Below are 13,196 nucleotides of genomic sequence, written 5' to 3'. Positions count from 1 at the left end.
CATGTTCAGTTCCTTCTTCAAAACCAACCAGTCTGATGAGGAGACTGAGGGTCAGAGGGTCCCTCCACTTGGAAGTAAAAGAGTGTATAGTAACTAAATAATATTAATTTTTATATTCAAACATGCAAGGTTATATCAGTCTTCTTTGAGACACTTGGTAAATTTGAGTAACCTTGTCGTCAAGACTTTGGTGCCCATAGTGTTCCAATGACTTTTGCTGCATAATAAGCCACCCCAAAAGTTAGTGACATGAAACACCAATCATTTGATTACACCTGCAGATTGGAATGGGGTAGAGGGTTGGCTTGTCTCTGTTCCATGCTGTCTGGGGCCTTCGCTGGGGTGATTGAAATTCTAGGATTGGAGGATGTGGCTTGAGTGACCGGAGGGTTCTTCCCTCCCATGTCTGACTGCCCTGGGTTGGGGAAGGGTGGGATCTGCTGGGACGGTCCCTGGGGCCACCTATGTGTGATCTCTTAATGTGGCTTGTGCTTTTCACAGCTTGGCTGCACTGTGTCTTAAGAGACAGCATCCCGCCTTTTGGCCGGAACTGCCGTCTTCCAGTAGTAGTAATTCACCAAAATGACGAACACAAAAGGAAAGAGGAGAGGCACTCGATACATGTTCTCTAGGCCTTTTAGAAAACATGGAGGTGTTCCTTTGGCCACATATATGCGAATCTGTAAGAAAGGTGATACTGTAGACATCAAGGGAATGGGTACTGTTCAAAAAGGAGTGCCCCACAAATGCTATCATGGCAAAATTGGAAGCGTCTACAATGTTACCCCGCATGCTGTTGGCATTTTTGTAAACGAACAAGTTAAGGGCAAGATTCTTGCCAAGAGAATTAATGTCGTATTGAGCACATCAAGCACTCTAAGAGCCAAGATAGCTTCCTAAAACGTGTGAAGGAAAATGGTCAGAAAAAGAAAAAAGCCAGAGGAAGGTACCTGGGTTCAGCTAAAGCACCAGCCTGCTCCACCCAGAGAAGCACACTTTGTGAGAACCAAGGGGAAGGAGCCTGAATTCCTGAATTCCTATTCCCTATGAATTCATGGCGTAATAGGTGTTAAAAAAGAAAGAAAGAAAGAAAGAAAGACCGACCTCTGGACTGTAAAAAAAAAAAAAAAAAAAAGACAGCATCCCTAGAGGAGGCAGCAGTTGTCCAGGAGAGCAGGGCCGAGCTGCACGGCCTTTCTCCTCTGGCTGTGGGAGGTGTGCCGCCTCACTTCTGCTGTGTTCTGCATGATGTGAGGGGTCACTGAGGCCAGCCTGGAGTGAAGGGGAGGAGAACTGGACTCCACTCATGGTGCTGGTGATGGTCATGGGAAGGTCACATTGCAAAAGATCCTGTGTGATGGAGACATTGTTGCAATGATCTTCTGCCCAGTATCTGTTTGGAAGTTATAGTCTGTCCCACATAGGATAAAACCTTGTAATCAGAACAAGGGTTCCCACATAGGTGGTCAATTTAGCCATAGTGATTATCATGTTTTTCTATTAAATTATACTTTTTAAAGAAAGGCTTTATTAAAATAACTAAGCATAAAATTTACTAGGATTTTTATTACCATATTTAAATAATTTAGTTTTTTTTAAGTAAAGTATTTTGAATATAATTGTTTTGTTTAGTTGGGTTTTTGTTTTTGTTTTTTGTCTTTTTAATCACTGTTAAATGATCTTTAACCTTAAACTTGCTTTTCCTTGATCTGAGCATACATGCTTTTCTGATTTACTTTAAACCAAACTCCTTCCACGCCTGCCTACTTCCCTCCCTCCCTCCCAAACTCCTATTAATTGTGTGGTAAAATATATGTAATATAAAATTTACCATCTTAACCATTTTTAAGTGTGCAGTTCAGTGGCATTACGGGCATTCACACTGTTTTCAGCCATCTCCAGCATCCGTCTCCAGACCTTTTTTATCTTTCCCAACTGGAACTCTTCAACCTTTCTTGATATTCAAGGAAGGCTCATAGCAAACATGCCTTCTTCCCTGCCTTCCTTTCAGATCTCTGCTTACCTTGGTCTTCACTTTACCAAAACAGATCTGACTGATTCCCATCTAGGTACTCCATGGCAGGAAGTCTCTCTCTGTGTTTGCCCATTTATACAAAATATGCTTGTACCACAGATACAGTTAGTAGAGGGCCTTTGTGGATTTAGTTATGTAACTGACTGGTCAGTGGTATGGAAATTTCACCTTTCTTCCCAGCAGATGGCAGAGTCCACCTCTGAACGAAGTTACTTATCCTGTTCTTCAGAATCTTCTATAAACGAAGAAGTACGTTGGATTTCTTTAACAATCTCTGTTAAACAAATATTGCTTTACCTAAAAAAAAAAAGAAGTCAATGGACAGCTTATATGTGCAGGGTAGTTATTTGGGCATTAGTAAAAAGTGAGCCATTTAAGGAGTCAGAGCAAATTTTCTTGTGACAGACCTGGATCAATTGAGGTTGTTGACTTATTTTGGTCAGAAGGAATGTTCGATTTCCGTGTGACTAGAGTCCCTCTCCTCACACCTCTTGAATTATGAAAGATAATATGTATTCATGGGAAAAAGGTGTGCTTACTGAGCATGCTCCTCTCCAGTTTTAAATAGCTACATGTCATAATTAAATGATTACTTTGTATAAAGTACAAAACTAACAGAATATTTTAAAAATGTATAACACAGTATCCCTACTTGTGGCAAGTGAGAGCTAAGACATACACATGAAGAAATTAAAAACAAAATATACAAAATCAAGTCCTTTAACCCAGTGGCCAACTCTTCTCAAAGAAACTGCTGAGGCTGGGTCTGCCGTGGCCCCTGCCTCTGCTTTTATCAGTCAGTGTTCTTATTTAAGCTGTCTGTCCTCTTGTCTTGGGTGACACCAGCATTTTATCATGGTCAGTACCTCCTGCCCCAGCCTAGCAGTCTAATAGTCCTCTGCAGCTCAGTTACCTTTAGCACTGCTGGTCCTTGACCAGCAAGCTGCCCTCACTTTCAGCTGCTTCTCTGCACATTTCTTTCCCTCGCTGTCTCCATTGAAATTTGGCTGTCCTGGAAGAACTCCACTTCTCTGCAACCTTTTCAGGTGATGATGATTTTCTTCTCTCACATCCCATGTGTTTTAGGGGTCGACATTTTTATTAGGGTGACCATATAATTTATCATCGAAACCAGACCCAATTGAGAGTAAAAGGGGGCACTGTTAGTTATGCAGGGACAACATACATAAATTGTGATTGTCTTGGACAAACCATTTTTTGTGCTCACGGTTTTAACTTTGTTTTTACATTTAAAAAATTACTACAAATTTAGCTGCTTAAAATCGTGGAAATGTATTGCCTCAGTTTTTGTAGGTGGGAAGTCCAGGCTTTTTGCTCCAGGTCTCACTGAGCTGAAATCAAGATGTCAGCTGAGGCTGTGGTTATCACCGAAGGCTTAGCAATATTAATATTAGCAATTTAGTCCTGCTAGCTCCCTGTTGGCACAATTTATTTATTTAGGTGAGGTCCCCATTTTCCTACTGGTAGCCCACTGAGGATGACTCAGCTCTCAAAGGCAACCTGCAGTTTGTTTTCATGTGGCCCCCATGAGCAGTTTGCAGCACGAACATTTGCTTTCTTCTAGGCCGGATAGAATGCAGCTCTCTGATTTCCTTTCCTGCAACCAGCCAGAGAAATACTGCTTTTAAGGGGCTTACCTGATTAGACCAGGCCTACCCAGTGTAATCTCCCTTTTGCCTTCCAATATAATGTAATCAAAGGAATGATAGCTTATCGTATTCATAGGTTCCACCTGAACTCCAAGGGGAAGAAATCATATGAGGACAGAGTTCACTGAAGATAAACAGAATTCTGCCTATGCTAGGATGGGTTACTTGACTCCAGGAGTTTAAGACCAGCCTGGCCAACATGGTGAAACCCCATCTCTACAAAAAATACAAAAATTAGCTAGGTGTGGTGGTGGGTGCCTATAATCCCAGTTATTCAGGAGGCTGAGGCAGGAGAATCTCTTAAGCCCAGGAGGCGGAGGTTGCAGCGAGCTGAGATTGTGCCACTGCACTGCAGCATGGGTGACAGAGTGAGACCCCATCTCAAAAGAAAAAAAAAAGTAAAGTAACTTGAGGTAAAAAATGGATAAAGGACTTGAATAGATGTTTCTCTGAAGAAGATACATAGATGGTTGATATGCACATGAAAAAATGTTCAACATAATCATTAGGGAAGCACAAATCAAAAACACAGTGAGGTGCTGCTTGACACCCAGTAGGAGAGCTAAATAGAAAAGACTGACTCTTAACAGTGTTGACAAGGATGCAGAAAAATCAGAACCCTTGTACTTTGTTGGTGGGAATACAAAATGGTGTAGCCACATTGGAAAACAGTTTTAACAGTTTCTTAGAATGCTAAACGTAGACTTACCATGTGATCTGAAAATTGTGCTCCTAGGTATGTACCCTTGGGAGCTGAAAATGTATGTCTCCACAAAAACTTGTATGTGAATGGTCATAGTGGAAATAACCCAAATGTCCATCAACTGGTGACTGGACAAAGTGTAGCTTATCAATACAATGGAGTACTATTAGGTGATCAAAAGAAATGAAGTCCGGATATACACTGAAACATGGGCAAACCTTGAAAACATGCTAAGTGAAAAAGTCAGACATAAAATGTCACATATTGAATGATTCCATTTATGTGAAATCTATAGAATAGGCGAATGCATAGAGACAGATTGAAATGTACAGAATAGGCAAATGGACAGAACATACATTAGTAGTTGCCAGTGGATGGGGGAGAGAGAGGAATAGGAAGTGGCTGCTGATGAGTATTGGGTTTCTTTTTTAGAGTAATGAAAATGTGCTGAAGTTAGATATTAGTTATGGGTGTACAACTCTTTGAATATACTAAAAACCACGGAATTTTACAGTGGGTGAATTTTATGGCATGTGAATGATATCTCAGTGTATTCGGTTTTTGCATTACTATAAAGGAATACCTGAGACTGGGTAATTTATAAAGAAAAGAGGTTTAATTGGCTCACGGTTCTGCAGGCTGTACAAGCATGGCATCATTGTCTGCTCAGCATCTGGTGAGGGCCTCAGGAAGTTTACAGTCATGGCAGAAGGCATAGCAGAACGAGAGCAGGAGCTATGGGGGGAGGAGGAGCCACCTCATTTGAATAACCAGCTCTCCTGTGGACTGAGAACTCACTCATCACCAAGGGAATGGTTATTCATGAGGGATCCACCCCCATTTCCAGTCACCTCCCACCACACTCCACCTGCAACACTGGGAATCACATTTCTTTTTTTTTTTTTTTTTTGGAAACGGAGTTTCGCTCTTGTTACCCAGGCTGGAGTGCAATGGCACGATCTCGGCTCACTGCAACCTCCGCCTCCTGGGTTCAGGCAATTCTCCTGCCTCAGCCTCCTGAGTAGCTGGGATTACAGGCACGCGCCACCATGCCCAGCTAATTTTTTTGTATTTTTAGTAGAGACAGGGTTTCACCATGTTGACCAGGATGGTCTTGATCTCTTGACCTCGTGATCCACCCGCCTCGGCCTCCCAAAGTGCTGGGATTACAGGCTTGAGCCACCGCGCCCGGCATGGGAATCACACTTCAACATGAGATTTGGAAGGGACACACATCAAAACCATATCACTCAATAAAGCTATTATTTTTTAATTTTAAATTGGATGGCTAGGGAAAGCTTTTCTGAGGTAGTGACATTTAAACTGACATTGGAATGACTAACTTGAGGTTGGTAGTTGTGAATTCAGTGTCAGACCAGTCAGCATAGCTGTGTATTTTACTCCCACCACACACTGTGTGGGTGGAGGCAGAGAGGGTTGAGTTTTGACGGAAAAGTGTGACAAAGGGAGAGAAGTGGTAAGGAGGGGGTTTGGGTGTGTGCCAAGAAAATATAATATCGAAGGTAGGCTTGTAGGAGAGAAATCAGGGCCATGAGGGAGACAAGGTAAAGATGGTAGGCTCAATGTAGTATATAGGCTCAGTGGGTTGAAGTATTGTTGGAGGCGGACTACTAGAAGGAATGTGCTAGAAAGACAGAAGCTGATATGGGAGTAGGTGCTTGAAACTTGAGATTTTAGGTAATATACAGTAACTGGCAATAAAATGTTGTAGGTAGGAGATGACTGGAATGGTGGCCAACATAGGGTGGGAGAACAGCTGCTGAAGGAGGGGAGTTCAGAGAGGACATATGTATTAACAGATGCGTTAGCTTCCTGTGGATGCTGTAACAAATTACCACCAACCTGGGGTCCTAAACCAACAGAAATTTATCGTCTCACACTGCTGGACACAAGTTTGAAATCAAAGTGTCAGCAGAGCCACGCTTCCCTCTGAAGGCTCAGGGAAAGTATCTGTTTGTATTAGGATTCTCCAGAGAAACAGGCTCAGTAGGGTATGCACATGCATGTGTGTGAGATTTATTATAAGGAATTGGTGCACCCAGTTATGGAGGATGACAAGTCTTAAGGTCTGCAGGGTGAGTCGGCAAGTTGGAGACTGGGAGAACTGATGATGCAGGTCCAATCCTGGTCTGAAGGCCTAAGAACCAGGAGAACCAATGGGAGGTAGTTCCAGCAGGCGCAAGACCTAGGATGTGTTGATTTTTCAGTTTGGGTCCAAAGGCAGAAAAAAGCCAATGTCCCAGTTTGAAGACAAGAGGACTTCTTTCTTATTCGGGACTGGGTCAGCCTTTTTGTTGTATTCAGGCCTTCAAATGATTGGGTGAGGCTCATCCTCACTAGGGAAGGCCATCTCTTACATAGTTTACCAATATAAATGTTAATCTCATCCAAAACACCCTAAAAGGAACACCCAGAAAAGCATTTGACCAAGCATCTGGGCTGCTCATAGCCCAGTGAAATTGACACACAAAATTTATTTTATTTTATTTTCATTTTGAGTTGGAGTCTTACTCTGTTGCCCAGGTTGGAATGCAGTGGTATGATCTCGGCTTACTGCAACCTTCCAGGTTCAAGTGATTCTTCTGCCTCAGCCACCCGAGTAGCTGGGACTACAGTCATGTGCCACCGTGCCTGGCTAATTTTTATATTTTTAGTAGAGACAGGGTTTCACCATGCTGCCCAGGCTGGTCTCAAACTCCTGGCCTCAGGAGCAGGAGCAATGGGGGGAGGAGGCCACCCACCTTGGCCTACCAAAGTGCTGGGATTACAGGCGTGAGCCACCGCGCCCAGCCCCTTGACACATACATTTAACATCACACTGTTCTTTGCCTCTTCCAGCTTCTAGCTGCAGTTGGCATTCTTTGATTAGTGGCTGCATCACTTCAGTCTCTGCCTCCTTGGTCACATTGCCTTCTTTTTTATCTCTTCTCCTCTATGTATCTGTCTGATATAAAAAATACATATGATTGCATTTTGGGCCTAACCTGGTAATCCAGGATAAAAATGCTTCCTCTCCATCTAGATTCTGAAGTTAATTTTGTCATAGAAGGTAATGTTCACTCTTCTGCCGTATAAAGTAATACAGGTTCCAGAGATTAGGATGTGGGCATATATTTTTGGGAGCCGCCATTCCTTCCACTATAATCGGTGCATCGGAAAGAGCAACTATGTAAATGTTGAAATCAACAAGAATTATGACAGTAGTAATGTTGGACTCCATGAAGGAGGGATAATTTGGGTTTTGGTCTGATGATATGACATTCAAAATTGGAGGTTTAAGGAAGAGGGAAAATCATCTGAGAGTGGCAGTGTGGCTCTAGGAAGATTTCTTCTCCACCTGGAGGTCTAGCTGTTTGAAGGGGCTGAGAAAGAAAGCAGCTGCCCCTTGAAATGGCTACAGGGAAGCCGAGACTTCAGGGAATGCCAGGCTTCCTCCTAGTGCCGTAGGTGAAAGCAGTATTCAGAGAAAAGGTTGATGCGTAAACCTCAGACAGAGGAGGGATTTTACCAATGGTGGACTATGAAGAAGGGTTTTGAGAGTTGAGGATTAGTGAGAGAGAGTGTCACGTAAGGGGATGTACTGAGCCTCACAGGAATAAAAATCCAGATGATAGTCTTGGATGTCTTATTTTTAAAAAGTATAACCTGATAAAAAGGTCATGCTAGACTTAAACCCAGATAGGCAGATCATGGTGCTGTGGCAACGTGTTAGTTGAGAGGGTGTTGGTTACCAGGAACATGCCTCTGTGTCCTGTTAAGAGACGAGAGTTCACTACCCCGTGCTTTCCTTATACTGGAGAGAAACTAAAAGGATCTCTGTGTCTATGGTGAATTGTCAATTAAAAGGCCTCAAGCTTCTTAAAAAAAGAAAAACAGGGTTCTGGGTTCCTCTTTTTACTCTTGTTGATGGTGTTATGGAGGCCTGGGGAGAAGTGCTCTGAAACTCTTCCAGTCGAAAGGTGACTTAGGGCTAAACTGACTGTTTCCTTGACCAAGGCCTGCCTTTGAAATTCTGGACTTTCTAGAGCCACTCGAGGGTTAGGGGGAATAGTCTGGGGTATTCTGACAACATTTATCAGAATTTTCAGTAGGTTGCTTGGGGTGTTTTAAATATTGCCCCTTTCAATCATCTGAACATTGCCCAATTCTACTGTGGTGTTTGGGTACACGATTTATTCATGAAACCACTTACAGCTGCAAGAATGCTGAGTTTAAAAGAACAACATTCAAAATGGACCCAGCTGTTTAAAAAGATGGATGCTATCAAATAAAGAATTGGTGTGGGCCGGGCGCGGTGGCTCAAGCCTGTAATGCCAGCACTTTGGGAGGCCGAGGCAGGTGGATCACGAGGTCAAGAGATCGAGACCATCCTGGTCAACATGGTGAAACCCCGTCTCTACTAAAAATGCTAAAAATCAGCTGGGCATGGTGGCACGTGCCTGTAGTCCCAGCTACTCAGGAGGCTGAGGCAGGAGAATTGCTTGAACCCAGGAGGCGGAGGTTGCGGTGAGCCGAGATCGTGCCATTGCACTCCAGCCTGGGTAACAAGAGTGAAACTCTGTCTCAAAAAAAAAAAAAAAAAAAAAAAAAAAAGAATTGGTGTGTAGTTTATGAAACAATAAGGCGTTTTTTCAACTGTAGCCTGATTATTCTTAGAGAGATGACAGGGAGGTTTTTCCATTGCAGAGAAATGTATGACTTAACCTGAACCAAGCAGTTCTTCAAATGAGCAATTTCCTGTGGCAGTCATCACTTGGCCTCAGCCCTTTCTTCAACTTCAGATCTTTTTTTGTTCTTACAGATGGCCACCAGAGTTGCACTGGAGACTGCATCTTCTGCTTCCATGTGTGGGAAGATCAGTGCGTTCTCTGTGACCCAGTGGTGTGAATTGCTTATCTGTTTCTGCATTAACTCAAATCTATCAGTGATTATTGCCTGAATACATTATGCTTTCTGAGATCTACAAGTACAGATTTAGAGTTAAACTCTTCCTCTAAATAAATTTAATCCGTCTGTGCTATATGTTGCATGTCTCCATTTAGTGACCACAAAATGTCCAGCTATGAAATATACACATTAGTTACTCACTAAGCCTTTGGATCTCCTTTGATAAGCCAGATCCTGTGCTCCCCGGCGTTCTCTCCCACACCTTCTTTCTGAATGTCTTCACACAGTTCCAGCTTTTACATGCCCCTCACTTCACCCGAGACACTAATCAATTTCTGCAGTTCTTAATTCTAGCGCATTCTTCCTGTTTAGGTTAAGACTCCTACCTTCAGAGATCTCGTGGACATGTCCCTCTTGAAGTCTTACTGGCTCTTCTGTCAATACGTGGTTCTAATAATTTTTCAGTTCATTTGCTTGGACTTCTAGGCACATAATTACATCATCTGTAGGAAGCAGTAACCGGATCACTTTCTAATAGTCCTACCCCGTCTCACTTTTTTACCTCTTTGTGTTGGTAGGAACTTCTAATCTGGGGGGAAGCAGTGCTTCCTAGAATTTTCTGGAAAGAATCGTCTGGGCTGCTTGTTAAATATACAAAGACCCAGGCCTTCACCTTTGGGAATATTAGTAGGTCTGGGTTGAGGCTGAGGAGTCTGCTTTGTTTTATTTTTTAAACAAATGCCCTGGACATTTTTTATCTTCAGAAAAGTTTGGAAAACACTGTTTTAGAGCAGTGCTAACTAATAGTGGTGATAGTCTTTTATTGCTGCTTTAGATGTGTCTGTACCATGTGTGATGTTAGTGGACTGATGGCCCTTCTCCTATTTTGACCTGTGGTAGCATTTATTTATGACAGCTCTGGAGCTATGGTGTGTCCAGGTGTAGTCATACAGTCGGCTGTCTAAACAGTGCAGCAAGCTTTCTATGCTGGTATTCATTCAGAGACATCTCAGTTCCAGGTCCTGGAGAGTGCTGCCGTACACAGAAGCACACGGGAGGTCCTCTTAGTCTTCCGAATCTCATATTTTCTCTAACTCCAGTCTGCCTTTCCTGGGATCCTGGCTTCCTGATGATCTTCTTCCATAGTATTTGTGTTCTCTGCTCCTTTTGGCTTTGGCTGACTAGAACTTTTGTTTACCAAAACCTGAAGTATTGGTCACACTCCTTCCTACTTCAGTTCTGCCACGGAACCCGTAACTGCATTTGAGTGCCAGAGAACTGTCTGCTATCTGTATGCGAGAGGCAACTTCTAATACAAAGATGACTTATAACACATGAAAGTTTTCTCTTACAGAGTAATGTTTTGAAAGCTTTTATAGTTATGTCTTTGGTCTTGAGACTCTTATTTATAAATCTTCCACTCACAGGCAGCACTATGACAGTATTCAACTATTTGCAGTTGCCTAATACACTATATTTTCTTAGTTGTTTTTTTTTTTTTGTTTTTGTTTTTTTTGAGACGGAGTTTCGCTCTTGTTACCCAGGCTGGAGTGCAATGTCGCGATCTCGGCTCACCGCAACCTCCACCTCCTGGGTTCAGGCAATTCTCCTGCCTCAGCCTCCTGAGTAGCTGGGATTACAGGCACGCGCCACCATGCCCAGCTAATTTTTTTTTGTATTTTTAGTAGAGACGAGGTTTCACCATGTTGACCAGGATGGTCTCGATCTCTCGACCTCGTGATCCACCTGCCTCGGCCTCCCAAAGTGCTGGGATTACAGGCTTGAGCCACCGTGCCCGGCCCTAATATTTTCTTAGTTTTTATGTCTTTGAATCTGCTGTTCTAGCTGCCTTTATCTCCTCTCCTCCCTATCCTATCAGCTTTCCCTTACCAACCTCTGTATATCCTTTAATTAGCTCTGGTATCACTTCTTTTTCTGATCCCTCAGGCTGATTGATGTGTCTCTTCATGGTCTGCTATATCACACTGAATTCCTCTTTCAAAACACTTTTCACACTATTATGATTGTCTTTATATATAATCTGTTTGTCTATTTATTTCATTAGATTATAGGTCCTTAGTTTATTTTCAGCCTTTATATCCCAATTACGTTTTACACATAATCAATGTTTACTAAAGAACTTCTTGAAAATTGCATTTTCCTCTTGTTTCAATTTTAAATTACTTTTGATTTTGGAAATGTTCATTTTATGCCCAGCCAGCTTGCAAAAATGTAAGAGACTGATAATACTCAGTTTTGACAAGGGAGTAGAGAAGAGAACTCTTGAAGATTCTTGGTAGGAGTATGAATAGATAAATGCGGGTGACAGAATTCAAATGCATGTAACCTTTGACCCAACAATTCCTCATGTAGGAATTCTCCCAGAAAAAAACACTTGTGCCAAGTATACTAGGAGTTTTATGGGAGAGTATCATGGAGTATCACACCAGCATTATTTGTGATAGCAAAAAAAAAAAAAGGGATGGCCAAAACACCAAAACATCATTAGTAGTGAAATTATTAAGTTTATTATGGTATTCTGTGTGGTAGTCATAATAAGTGAAATAGATCTGGAAAGATCTATTTTATTTTATTTATTTAGTTATTTTTTTTGATACTGAGTCTCTGTTCCTCAACCTGTAATGCAGTGATGCAATCTGAGCTCACTGGAATCTGTGCCTACTGCATTCAAGGGATTCTCCTGCCTCAGCATTCCAAGTAGCTTGGATTACAGGCACGTGCCACCATGCCCTGCTAATTCTTTTTTGTATTTTTAGTAGAGATGAGGTTTCACCATGTTGGCCAGGCTGGTCTTGAATTCCTGACTTCAGGTGATCTGCCTGCCTTGGCCTCTCAGAGTTCTGGGATTATAGGAGTGAGCCACCATACCCAGTCAGGAAAGATCTATTTAATAATAGATAGGTAGTCATAATAAATGGAATACATGTGGAAAGAGGTTCATATTGAAGGAGAAAAGCAAGTTATATAGCAGAATATATAGTGTATAGTATAATCTCATTTTTGTAAGAATAGATTTGATTTCATATGTTTATTATTTTTCTTATTTATGCATAGGAAACTGTCTAGTATGCAAAGGAAAAAAGCACTGTTTATCAAGTTACGCTATTTAAATTACTTGATTTTTTTAAATGATGTGTAATCTTCAGTATTCATTTAATTTGTCTTCCTCTGGAATGTCTGAGTTGTCCCTTTTTAAACTAGCAAGTCATATATAATTTCTTTTTTGTGAAATATATCAAGCATGTAGAAAAGACTTTATTGGGCTTTTAACATTTTGCTTGATTTGCTTCAGACCTTTTTTAAAAAAATAAAATATTACAGAAAAACTTGAAGCTCTCCATATCTTCCAAACACATTTTCCTCCTTCCTCAGAGATAACCTCTGTTTTGAATTTGGTGTTTAGTATTTTCATTTCTGTTTTTGTTTTTAATTAATCATATGTATGTGACCATTAATGATTTATAGCATTGTATCTCAGGTTTTTAAGCTTCATCAAAATAGCATCATGGTTCGTATACCCTAGAACAGTTTCCTTTTTTTACCTGCATTCTTTTTCTTTCTTTCTTTCTTTCTTTTTTTTTTTTTTGAGACGGAGTTTCGCTCTTGTTACCCAGGCTGGAGTGCAATGGTGTGATCTCGGCTCACCGCAACCTCTGCCTCGTGGGTTCAGGCAATTCTCCTGCCTCAACCTCCTGAGTAGCTGGGATTACAGGCACACGCCACCATGCCCAGCTAATTTTTGTATTTTTAGTAGAGACGGGGTTTCACCATGTTGACCAGGATGGTCTCGATCCCTTGACCTCGTGATCCACCCGCCTCAGCTCCCAAAGTGCTGGGATTATAGATGTGAGCCACCGCA

At 41.8% G+C, this 13,196-nt stretch overlaps 1 protein-coding gene across 38 annotated transcripts in view; it reads left to right on the top strand.

The window, feature by feature from the left end:
• Nucleotides 1-13,196, top strand: part of DTNB (dystrobrevin beta) — a 318,860-nt gene that overhangs the window by 131,323 nt on the left and 174,341 nt on the right. The window contains exon 9 of one of the 38 annotated variants that reach the window (XM_074395067.1): nucleotides 9,231-10,766. The exons of the other annotated variants lie outside the window; for them this stretch is intronic. Coding sequence (XP_074251168.1) covers nucleotides 9,231-9,368 — 138 coding nt within the window. The 3' untranslated portion in view covers nucleotides 9,369-10,766. Of the gene's footprint in view, nucleotides 1-9,230; nucleotides 10,767-13,196 lie in introns of those variants that run through there. 38 annotated transcript variants of the gene reach the window in all.

This window comes from Saimiri boliviensis, chromosome 1, assembly GCF_048565385.1.
Source record: "Saimiri boliviensis isolate mSaiBol1 chromosome 1, mSaiBol1.pri, whole genome shotgun sequence".
Lineage (NCBI taxonomy): Eukaryota > Metazoa > Chordata > Mammalia > Primates > Cebidae > Saimiri > Saimiri boliviensis.
Note: the sequence above shows the minus strand (reverse complement) of the source record. Positions and strands in the feature narration are given on the sequence as shown.